Source organism: Fragaria vesca, linkage group LG4, assembly GCF_000184155.1.
Source record: "Fragaria vesca subsp. vesca linkage group LG4, FraVesHawaii_1.0, whole genome shotgun sequence".
Classification (NCBI taxonomy): Eukaryota; Viridiplantae; Streptophyta; class Magnoliopsida; order Rosales; family Rosaceae; genus Fragaria; species Fragaria vesca.
This window is the reverse complement of record NC_020494.1, coordinates 23,223,094-23,234,307: the sequence shown is the minus strand read 5'-3', so window position 1 is coordinate 23,234,307 and position 11,214 is coordinate 23,223,094. Positions and strand designations below refer to the sequence as shown.

General features: G+C 38.1%; 1 protein-coding gene across 1 annotated transcript; it reads right to left on the bottom strand.

Moving 5' to 3' along the window:
• Positions 1–1,858: 1,858 nt before the first annotated feature.
• Positions 1,859–7,849, bottom strand: LOC101301583 (AMP deaminase-like). Its single transcript, XM_004298594.1, has 20 exons — positions 7,254–7,849; positions 6,981–7,153; positions 6,857–6,875; positions 6,364–6,477; positions 5,916–6,085; positions 5,745–5,796; positions 5,525–5,652; positions 5,273–5,452; positions 5,080–5,147; positions 4,855–4,997; positions 4,603–4,664; positions 4,406–4,519; positions 3,833–3,973; positions 3,481–3,633; positions 3,328–3,381; positions 3,139–3,249; positions 2,829–3,002; positions 2,670–2,750; positions 2,391–2,489; positions 1,859–2,300 (listed from the first exon to the last, which is right to left on the bottom strand). Exons 1-20 carry the CDS (start codon positions 7,768–7,770, stop codon positions 2,232–2,234), a joined length of 2,622 nt encoding a protein of 873 aa, XP_004298642.1. The 5' UTR covers positions 7,771–7,849; the 3' UTR covers positions 1,859–2,231.
• Between the last annotated feature and the right edge of the window lie 3,365 nt (positions 7,850–11,214).

Below are 11,214 nucleotides of genomic sequence, written 5' to 3'. Positions count from 1 at the left end.
ATTAACAAAGTGACTCGTAATAAAATCAAAACATGCGTATTTGCATATTTGAATGATGAATCTCTTGGATATCGTCATATAGATTTGAGAGATTTGGATATGGTAGTAGACAAATGGCTCTTAGGAGGTGGGAAACTTGCAGACCTTCAATTCGGGGGAGGAGTAGCTTTTGGCCATGATGGGTATGTTTATTCGGTGAGACCTATAATTTACCGATTCCGTCCATGTGTCGATGACGAAATCGGTAAATGGGAGAAATTGCCGATACCGCCACAAGACAGGCCCGAGGGATTCTTATATCATGCACGACTTGTATCATCAAGAAAAAACTTTACGTCTATACAGTGGCGAATCCAGGATAAAATTGTCATCCGGGCTAATTGCAACGTAAAAAAAATTTCACCAAATCTTGACTGTACGAGAAACTTTTACAAAAACTAACCATATCTTACGAAACGAGACAGAGCTGGAAATGATCGGCAACATGCTTGGTTCTTCAGATTTCTGTGGTGGAATGGTGAATGTTTTGGTGCTGCAAGAAGATTCAAAACTTAGAAGAGATTATAGATCAGCTCCTCGAAGTGACTTCTTGAAAAATTTAGAACTTAAGTAGATTAAGGCCTACTGGCTGAACATCTAATTGGGGTATCAAATGTATGGTTCACGTTGGTGCAAATCCAATCACCTCAACCAAAGCTCTTATTTTCTATTGAGTAATAGTCTGAGTAAGTCTTCTTAACTGCCGTGGTTTCCACCCCTCAACCAAAGCTCTTATTTTCTATTAAGAGTCTGAGTAAGCCTTCTTAATCGTCGTGGTTTCCACCCCTGATAACAGTTTTGCGCACAAAGAAGAGAGACCGATCAAGGAAACAAACACAGATCGACTAGATAATTTCATGTCTGTCAAGCACACTTGTTGTGCATATTGTAGTGAGATAGACGTGCACAGGCAAGGTAGGAGTTAGTTTTAAACTTTTGATTATGATGTGAGAGTGTTAATGGTTGTCGTAGGATAGGAAGTTTGCTCACCGATCAAAGGAGAATGCTTAGGTAAAACACCTTAAGCTATATATGAAGTGAGGTAGCTCACCAACCATACATGAAGTAGTATTTTTTTTTTTCCCTCAAAGAATCTCACCTAGGCTTAAGCCCAGGTGAGCCAATTGCTGGATCCGCCACTGCGTCTATACCGAAGGAGGTGGAGTCAATAATGTCAACGTTATGCTTACTTTTGATTTGGAGGCAGGCAATGGGACGAGAATGATGTGCTTGATGACAACTTCTGGGGTGATTGGTTGCCTGGCGTGGTCCTCTACGAGGATCGCTACTTGTTTTCTTTTGGCTCTAGAAGTCCCAAACGCAAATCTAAACCCGAAGAAGCCAAGATAACGGCAAGGAGTTGGGTTCAAGTGAAGGTGCGGGAAGAGGAGGTTGCTGGAATATATGTTTTTGATCTTAAAGAGCGTCAATGGCTAGGGGAACCGGTTCAGGGTCTCCCGAATGATGGAACCGTGATACCTCATGCTTACCAGCCATTACCAGAAGCAATTGATTACCGATTATTCAGTCCACAGTTGTTCCAGATCAGAAAGGAGGACGATCACCGCTTGGCTTTGCTGTGGGATTCTTTTAGCAGCATTGACAGTCACTGTGATCTTATTTGGTGCAAGTTTATATTGGATACTTGTAATACTACTACGGATGATGTCCCCCCGCTTCTCTGCCCATTCGCTGTCACCAGGATACCGTGCGCTTGATGAGAACACCTTCCAGATGCTCAATTGTGCTGTAGGGATGTAGGCACAACATTTACTACTACTTGTTAAACACAAGCCAACTGGATGAGAAATACGCATTTAACACGATAAGATGACCAACATTCTGTAACAAATTAAATTTCTGGATGTGCATTTGTCCACTCAAAGAGTTCCGTGACCCGTAAATATATATTCGACCAACTATTATTATAAGCTTAAAACAATTTAGGGATTCAGAGATGTGAAGAAAACCGAGCCGTGTGTCGATGCGAACAAAATTGGCCATGTGCCTCTGCCCTCATTGCTCTGGCTACATGTCTGCTGAAGTTGCCATTTCTACTTCTATATGATTTGGTGAATAAGTAGCTTCCAAGTTCTATTTGTCTATAGAACATGTCCAGAAACAGTAGCATCTTTCCCTTTGCCTTCATGGATCAACTTCTTCCGGAAACAGTAGCATCTTTCCCTCTGCCTTCATGGATCAACTTCTTCTGGAAACTCAGCTTCTCCGTGGTAGATATACTGCATCTCCTCCTTCCAGGTCTGCAAAACCAAGCACACAATTAGAAAATCGGGACAAGAGGGACACCCTGTTACCATTTTCAAAGCTGCTTAAAAACCATAAACACTTGCCGTTTCTCGAAAGGCAATCCTCAAATTGGGAACGTTTGTCTTTTGGATATCATTTCCTTTAGGGCCTCTCAAGAAATACTTGCTACCAAGCCAATGTGTCTGCACGAACAAGGAGTTGAATCATGCAATCAATTACCTTGAGGTAAAGTTGGATCATACAGATTTCAAGATCATATATGAAATTGGACAATTTTATTTCAACAATGAGTCTTTAAGATGCATCATGCATATTTTTATTAGGAAGAAAACTAAAGAATTTTCTTTCCACAAGTTTCCCACCTTTGCTGCATGTGAAAATCCAGAATGATATACCGAATTTCTAGCAATCTCACAGAGGTCACAAGCACTGAGCTTCCACACCTGCACCATACTTGATTTGATAAGATACCCAACCATGAACAGCACCTATAAAGCTACAAGAATCGTGAATCGACAAACCTGTGCTGCAACGCTATATTCTTCCACCAGCGCTTCTTTTGTCAAATGAATTAGCAAAGGATCATCGCTTGAAAGCGACACATTTAGCCCGCGTTGAAAGAACACAGGGAACGGGTTTTTCTTGTAATCCAAGAAAAGAGAATTATTGCTCAAGGGTGACATAAGCAGTCCCACCTGCATTGTAAAGGAGGTTAATAATTATTTTGTCAACAATAAAGCACAAGTCGGAAAGGTTCAATAGCATATAAAGAACATGAAAACTTAAGGGGTAACTTACATAAAGATAAAAATAAAGTCAAAAGGGATCAACCTGCCCCAGGTAATATAGGTATTGCAGAACTGGAGAGTACCGAAGATTGATACCATGTGAGATATTATGGCATACAAGAAATCCCGCAGCCAAATGGTCAACATCACCTGCCTGCATAGGATATATGAAAATTGTCAATCTTAAAAATCATCTAAATGTAATAACCGAGTTTAGGTCGCAGACAATAACCTCTCCACAGTGCGGCCGGAATTTTATTGTAGTCATTCCTTTTGACTCACGAAGCTGAAATAAAGGGAAAAGAAGAACAAAATCATTTTCTATATCACCTATAGATGTATTTTGACAAGGGTGGAAATAAGAGCATTCTCTAAAAGGAAAAACCTTATTAAGAGTGTACAAGTTTGCATAGCAGTAATAAGCATAGTAAGAATATGCAGGATTGAATTCGTTAGTCCATTCAGATGGTGTTGGCATATGTTTCGTCGGACGCCTTTCTGGTCTACTTTCATCGTCTACAACGTCAAAACCCACCACCTGTTTGTACGAATGTTAATGTTAGACTATACGGTATAGAATTTTATAAACCACATCAGTACTTATGGACTTTGTACTAGCAAAAGTTAAGACATCAAAAATCCAACACATCTTCATAATAATAAGAAGCATCTACAGGATCTAAAATGATTCTCTCAACCAAATACGTAATAGAGATCTATAAGATTGTTTAGCTGACCTGCTTCAGGAACAAATGTAATTGAGGATGTGAATTTGGATCCACCGTGACTTCAAAGAGTGGAATGAAAACATTATCTAAAATGTTCTGGAAAGAGGTAACAATCCCCATCTTCTTGTAGATATTGTATAACCGTGGTAGCTGCAAATGTCATTCAAAACTAAAACCATAAGAGCTAATGAAACTATGCAAGACAATGATTTCAAGGAAAAAGTCACTTGCAATATATCATGAAAGAAAAAACATAATATCATGCAATTCCATCCATGAGTAACAAAGAAAGAACTACAGATTTATGGCTGATGTCTAACATGATATAAGCACAATATAAAACAACCTTACTGTTACCTCTCCTGGAATGTGTTTATACAATATAAACTCAAACATTATACTTAAATAAGGTCCGGTTTTATATGCTGGAAAAAAAAAATTGTTTGCAATATGTTACACCAATCCAACCAACTCCCAAGTACAACAACAATGTCACAAATAGAAGATCTCAGCAATGAAGATAGACATTGACTACCAAGAATAGAACAGCTACCAGAACAAAATAAAAGAGCATTAATATACCTGTATTAACCATACTACATTCTCGCTATAAATGTCATTGTTAACAAACCAACTAGCCAGTTGATCCCACTCACTTTGTTTTCTCCCATAAACTGAAATCCTGTACTCTGCCATCTGCAAAACGAGAAATTCATTATCAGACATGCATAAATGATCAATGCAAGAAAATCTTCCTATTAAATGTTAAAGAGGAAAACCTGGTATTTCATGGCTTCGAGATCTTTCAAAACTTCCTTTGTTACTTCTGCTAAAAATCGTCCTGCAATTGTACACATAAATAAAACATTAACTTTACAAGACAAGTCCAGCTTAAGAGATTGAAATGCTATGCACTTCAATCTATATAAGATAACAATTGATTATCAAAGGTAAATCAACCAAGACCCAACAAGAATATGCACAAGTATGATATCCTGATCTTAACAGTTTAACTTTCAAAATGATCATACCTTGGATTAGATTGTCTTGCTTCAAGAATATCTCTCTGAGTCTGCTCTGGCCACACGGATTATACTTTAGGTTGAACTTGTCAAATCGATGAAAAGTAGTCTTATCCGCATGAACATCCAATAAGTCAACATTCAGATCATACCTAAAATAAAGAAAAATCAATGTGCATGAGAGAGAGGTTTAATTATTCATAGATAAACAGTTTCAGGAAGAGCAATATTTACCCTGTCAAGTCCAAACTCTTAAAAACTTCCTTAAGTGTAAGATATTTTCCATCTCTGAATATGACTACCTAGCAATCCGAGTTGAATCTCATAGTTAGTAGTTAGAAACTTCAACAGTCACAGAGATATGAAAAGATTGAATCGTAACATATCATGTTCACTGAAACAAACTAAAAGGAACATAGTTTTCTACCTCGTCAGGTTCTTTTTTAAGCTTTGACTTGATAAAGTTCAGAAGATGCTTCTGGTTCATGCAAGCAGAGTGATGCACATGTGTATCAACTTTTCTAATGTTGTAAAAATCACGGTGGGGTGCACTCTTCTGAGCTAAAAACTCCTCCCCCTCATTTAATAAATGATGTACACGGTATTTCTGCACATTAACCAGACATGTCACAAATAGAACAGAAAATTTGAAAGATAAGGCAAAGTTAACTGAACCAACCTCGTCAAGAAATCTTAACCTATGATGGCATACAGAGCGGACATTTCCAATAGACACAACTTTAAGAAGATAATGGAGATCAGTGAAAAATGTTGTTGCACTCGCAACAGGGTACAACTCTTCAGATTCTACAAGGGTAACAATGGTTTCTCATAAGCATTATTTTCTAATTAAATTAACTAAAACCGAAGCAACTTCAAAATTAAGTTTCAGTTCCTACCATTTTCGCGTGCATAAACATGTACGACACCGTCTTCCATCCTAAAGCAGTGCTGCATGATAGATTTGGAAGACAGAATAAATTAAACAAAAGCTAATAAACAAAACAAGTCACTTGAAAACTTCATTCCCACAAATTTGGCATATTTTAAATGAGCAGAGAATTACTCACAGCTGATGGTTTAACAGGTTCAAAATGAAATGGGTTGCTTTTCTTCTCTGATGAGTCTGGCCTGGCTACCCTCCATGGAACAACATTTTCCCTGTAAAGGTACTTCTTACGCAGATCCAAGCAATCTCGAATCATCCTTTGTACTTCTTCATCCTCTTTGCTTATTGACTCTGAATAACATTGTTTTGACAAAAAGAGAAAGATGCTTCAATTTATTTCTAGCCATCAATAGTATAATGTTATGAGTAACATATTGATATCAAATTCACAGAAGCATAACATCTAGCATTCACCATGTAAATATCAGCTATGCTAGAACTTTCAAACAAAATGGATTTAAGAGTAACAAGAAAAATAAGTAAAAACTGCAGATATAACAGGAATTTGGAAGAAACATTGAAGCAGAAACAGACCTGCAGAAGTAACTAATAGTTGGAAATTAAATTACCATTCACTGGTGCACTTAGTGGCAAAAGAATTCTTGCAAAAGAAGGGTCACTCCTCCCCAGCTGTGCTGTAGCTCCATCTACCTCTTGCATGAAGTTGTTACTTGTACACATCACTACATCAGAGTTTGACAGCTCAAATTTACAATCACTATACATCTACTAGCAAAATATTCGGATTCTAAATGCTTTGCTTCCAATAAAACTCTGAACTTATAAATTTAAACATGCAAGGCAACCGAGTTTATAGTAAACTATGACCGTTGACCTTTTGAACATGAAGATTAGAGTAAACTATTTCCGCCATAAATGCCGACAATTATTGTACTGATGATTTTCTACAGTGTACAGTGTGTTTTTCTTCAAACGTAAAGATAGCAAAAGAGCAGTAAACTTTTTTAGAGATGAATTCGTTTTTTTTTAGAACTATAGATGAATTCTATATGAACAGCAGATATTTTGCACCATTGCGTTCAAAGCCCTTCGCATTTGTACCTTCATTTTGGTAAACTGACTGAAACAAAAAAACAAAAACAACAAAGCAAAATGATCATTTTCTGATCAGCACAATGCATATGAATTAGCGAGAACAGTGAGCTAGTATCAGAGACACACGTACATTGTCATTTGCATCTCCATTCTCATAGTTGAAAGGACAATCATCTTCATTTGCATACTCAGTTCCTTCCTCGTCGGAATCATCCACTAGTCCGGCGTGAGATCTCGGCGTCGTCAACCTACCAACAGACACAGACGTAGCCATCCTTGTAGTGGAATTCAAGGACTGAGACTCTACAAATCGAAAATTAAAGATTAAACAAGTGAAAATTCTATAAAATCCAAACGCAACTATAAAATCGAAACGAGAAAACAATAAACAGATTATACAGACCATTTGCTTGACCAGTTCGGAGCGGCGGAAGGCCGGAGGGGATGAAATTGAGCCGTTCCGCCGAGGAAGAAAACCGAGGAGCTCGATAATTGGAGAGAGGATCAAACTTGGCGTCCTCGTCGATCAAACCGCCGCTCCTCATATCCGCATTCGGCAGCGAGGACGAGATTCTGTAATAGTGAATCGATTTCTCGTCCAACGACCTGGACGGCGCCGTTTTGCGATTATCAGTGACGGCGTCGCGGTCAGAGCCGAAGCCTCGCCGCTGGTCTTGCTGCTCGTCTTCTTCGACGTAATCGTCTTCTTCTTCTTCTTCGTCGGCGTTGTCGTCGGCGTCTTGAGAGCGGAGGCGAGACGGCGGTTTGCGGCGGATCTCGATGAGGCGGTCGATGACTTGGTCGACGCTGCGTTTGTGGATGTAGAAGGCGGAGACGGCCATGAGGGAGGCGCCGACCAAGGCGGCCATGGCTAGGTTAAGAGCGGAGGTTGAAGAGGTGGAAGAAGATGACGAGTCCATTTTTGGAGTGGACTCGTCTGTTTGTTCAGGATTTCAGAGTTTCAGTGGAGAGTGATGAAAAAATTGGTGAAGTAAATGGAAGGGAGGTCGTTGATAGGAGCAGGGGTTTTATAGTGACTCGTGATGCGGTGGCGTGTTGTTGCGCAAAGGGTTTAAGGGGGTGGGGCCCGTTCCGTTGTAATCGAGCTCTTGAAAAGTTGAAATCCGGTACTCGGTGAAGTGCAAGGTAGACACGTGGAGTGTTCCTTTTTTCAGTTTGTTTTTTGTTTTTAGTTTTTTCGAGTTTTCCGGTAAAGAGTTCATATATTACTCGATATAGCAAATTAGCAACACACTCACTTATCAATATTTCATCTCAGAAAATTAATGTTAGTTTCCACAGCCACATGCGCACAAGCCCAATATGAAAAATTGCACATTCTCTTCACTGTGCCCTAAAGCTACTAATCTATGTCAAAGGTTTACTCATCACACGTTATTAACTGAAATAGTTGTGTACACGGCCTCATTCATAACTATCCATATGCGAAAGTTAAAGTCTCGACTAATATTAACCTCTTAACCATCCACATGATATGTATAGGTACACAATGTGTGCTGATGATCTTTTATTAACAACATTTGCATGTGGTCGAGTTAGTAATAGTTTATGTGTGGAACCCTCATACTTATGTTGGAATCCCGCCGACGTTAATTGAAGTTAAATCCTAATTTATTCTTGGGTGGCCAAGAGGAGGAAGCGTTCTGACATGATCCATCGGTGCTGATTAATCTTTTGGCCATAACCTAGCTCGATCAAGTAAAGTGTTTGAAGATACCGACGTTGATACTTAAAAAAAAACAAAAAACAATAGTGCTCACGATAAAATCAAATCCTAACTCAATCGAGTAAACCTATTTGTATCAACAGTGGCAGAATGAGTGGAATCCAGAAATGGGCCAGGTGCGAAAAATCATGTGTATGTCCGTTCTACAATCTCACATGATCTGGGAATTGAAGCCCGAAACAATTCAGGGCTGGTTTGACAGCAATTGTAGGATAACACTCTCTAACTAAAAAGCAAGCAAGCTTGAGGCCTCGGCTTTGAGAACTTGGGCTTACCAAATACCAAATGGTTTACGGATTGAGAATGGGAGATCCTTGAGAAAGTGAAGAACAATGATTGTGGGGACAAAGTAGGACTTGCGTTTTCTAATTGAGAATGAGAAACAATGATACACTATAAAAGTGGGGCAAAACTTTGAAATGGTGACAACTTAACTACTAATCATGCTTAGACAGTGAGTCGGTGGGAGGGTCCTCGATAAGAAAGCAACTTCTGTGGAGATCAATAAGATTATAAGATTATAATCTTAAACAATTAAACGTGTACATCAAATTTGTCCAACAAATGAGGAGATCAATGAGATTATACTTTTCCCACCACGAGGTTTGAAATCGAGACCCTGACTCCCTGAGTAGATATTTCTAACCACCAAAAGATAACTGTCACTCTACTTTCAACGTTGCTTAATCTTAGTTAGAACCCCAGATAGAGTATGAGTCAATAGAAGTGTGCTTGATGTTACACAGTACACATTTTCTCGATCATATAATGTCAAAAGAGACTAATGGTTGATTGATATCGCTTCCTTACAAAATTTTCATTATCAGATCTTATACATTGTATTTCATCGAGCAAAATATCGTATTCTCATTTTAGCTCTTTTCATTTTCAACATACATAATATATCGATAATTATATTTTAATATTTTTCTCGAATATTATAGCCAAGTTTCATTTATGTAGATAAAATTAATAAAGCTCTGATTAATAAATATAATGAAGTTTCGAGATTAATTTCCTCCTAAACACGTACATATGCATAGATAATAAAACTTGGGTGTAGAAGTTCATTTGTGTTTTCTTTGATTTTCATTAAAAACAACCGTATAGTAGAACGAAGACTAACATTGACGCCTGCCAGTAAAACGTACGGTCTCTGTTCCGAAAGACGAAAGGTCCCCGTGAACGCGACTAGTGTTCGTTGTCGTAAAATCCTCAACACCTGGAGGAGGTTCTAGTGGAATAAGACTAGTACAATAATTGGAGGGCTGCTGGGAAGTTACATGATAATTAAGCAAGTGGACGGTGCAGATTGATTGATTGATTTTGCATTTTGGAGGTAGCCATGGCCAGTTGGGACCTGCTGGGCTGCATGCAGTTGTCGACACAGTCGTCCCTCTTGATATTATTTCTTCGATTGCTAACATGTATGGTTTTCGATTTTGGTGGATATGAACAACTTGCATGTGACTTTTCAACATTCATTGGTTTTTCTTTTTTTGGAATTATCATCATTCATTGGTTACGCCGTCAGAGCAAGCAAGATCAAACTGCACAATCCGTCTACAGTGTTTAATTTGTTATCTTTTCCTCACCCTTCGGTAGCATTTGTCTAAATTATTGGATATCCGATCGAACCGGTGGTCATGATCCAAGCTATAGGATAGAAATTGTGCGACCCAAAATGGTGGGGGCCTGATGGAAGACTTCAAGGGTATATATGATGATATATACTGCGTGTATACAGAAAAGATGGAGAATGAAATGCATGTATGACGGATTTTTTTAGTATATATATATATATATATATAACATACATCAAGTCGTGAGCCGTTTTATCGTCTTGAATTATGAATTGCTAAACGATTGAACGACTCACGGCTTGATGTATGTCATACAAATATGTATAACCGAACCCATATATGGAATGCTAAGATAGGTATGTATTTCGGTGTTTGTAATAAGAGTAAAACCAAAAATATGGAGAAAGAAAACCTACTGATCGAATTAAATACGGGTCCCTAAATAATATTGAGTTGAAGTTTTATTGTATTTTCATTTAACAAAATAATTAACTAAATTAAATTGAGAAAGAAAATTGCATTCATCTTCTCTTGGGGAAGCAAATTTGCTCCTCACATCTACTTTCCCACCCTTATCCCCACCCATCTACACGTGTTCATTGTGTTTAATCACTCTAACTATGGTTAACAACCATATATTTATGTTAATTAATTATATTGTTATCTAATTTTACTGTAATTCTTTTTTTTCTTTTCCTAAACAAATCTACTTCTTTATGTTGGGCAACAAGAATCGAACTTTGATCTTTTTTTTCTTTTTTTTGTAGTAATTTGATCTGCTTCTTTATCTGCTCAACAAGTTACAAATTTGCTTATTCATGTAATCAAGGATAACGTCTGAGCAACAAATTTTGAACTTTGATCAAAGAGATTGCTCCCCTCTCTTAAGATCCTTGATTACATCATCAGACATCCAGTTTTAAGCTGCCATATATGCGCTGCAAATGGTAATACCCAACCCAGATGTACCTAGATTAAACCCACCAATCCTACATCTAAGGTAATGCATGTCATGACTTTTCTTTCTTAATTTG

Bases quoted from the DNA above. Each gene is read 5' to 3' on its own strand.
- LOC101301583 (XM_004298594.1), bottom strand. From the start codon at position 7,770: ATGGACTCGTCATCTTCTTCCACCTCTTCAACCTCCGCTCTTAACCTA. The intron at 4,520-4,602 runs GTTTTCCTCTTT...CTCGTTTTGCAG, and splicing joins TCGAAGCCATGAAATACCAG to ATGGCAGAGTACAGGATTTC. The intron at 3,382-3,480 runs GTTTTTCCTTTT...CCTTTATTTCAG, and splicing joins ACTTGTACACTCTTAATAAG to CTTCGTGAGTCAAAAGGAAT.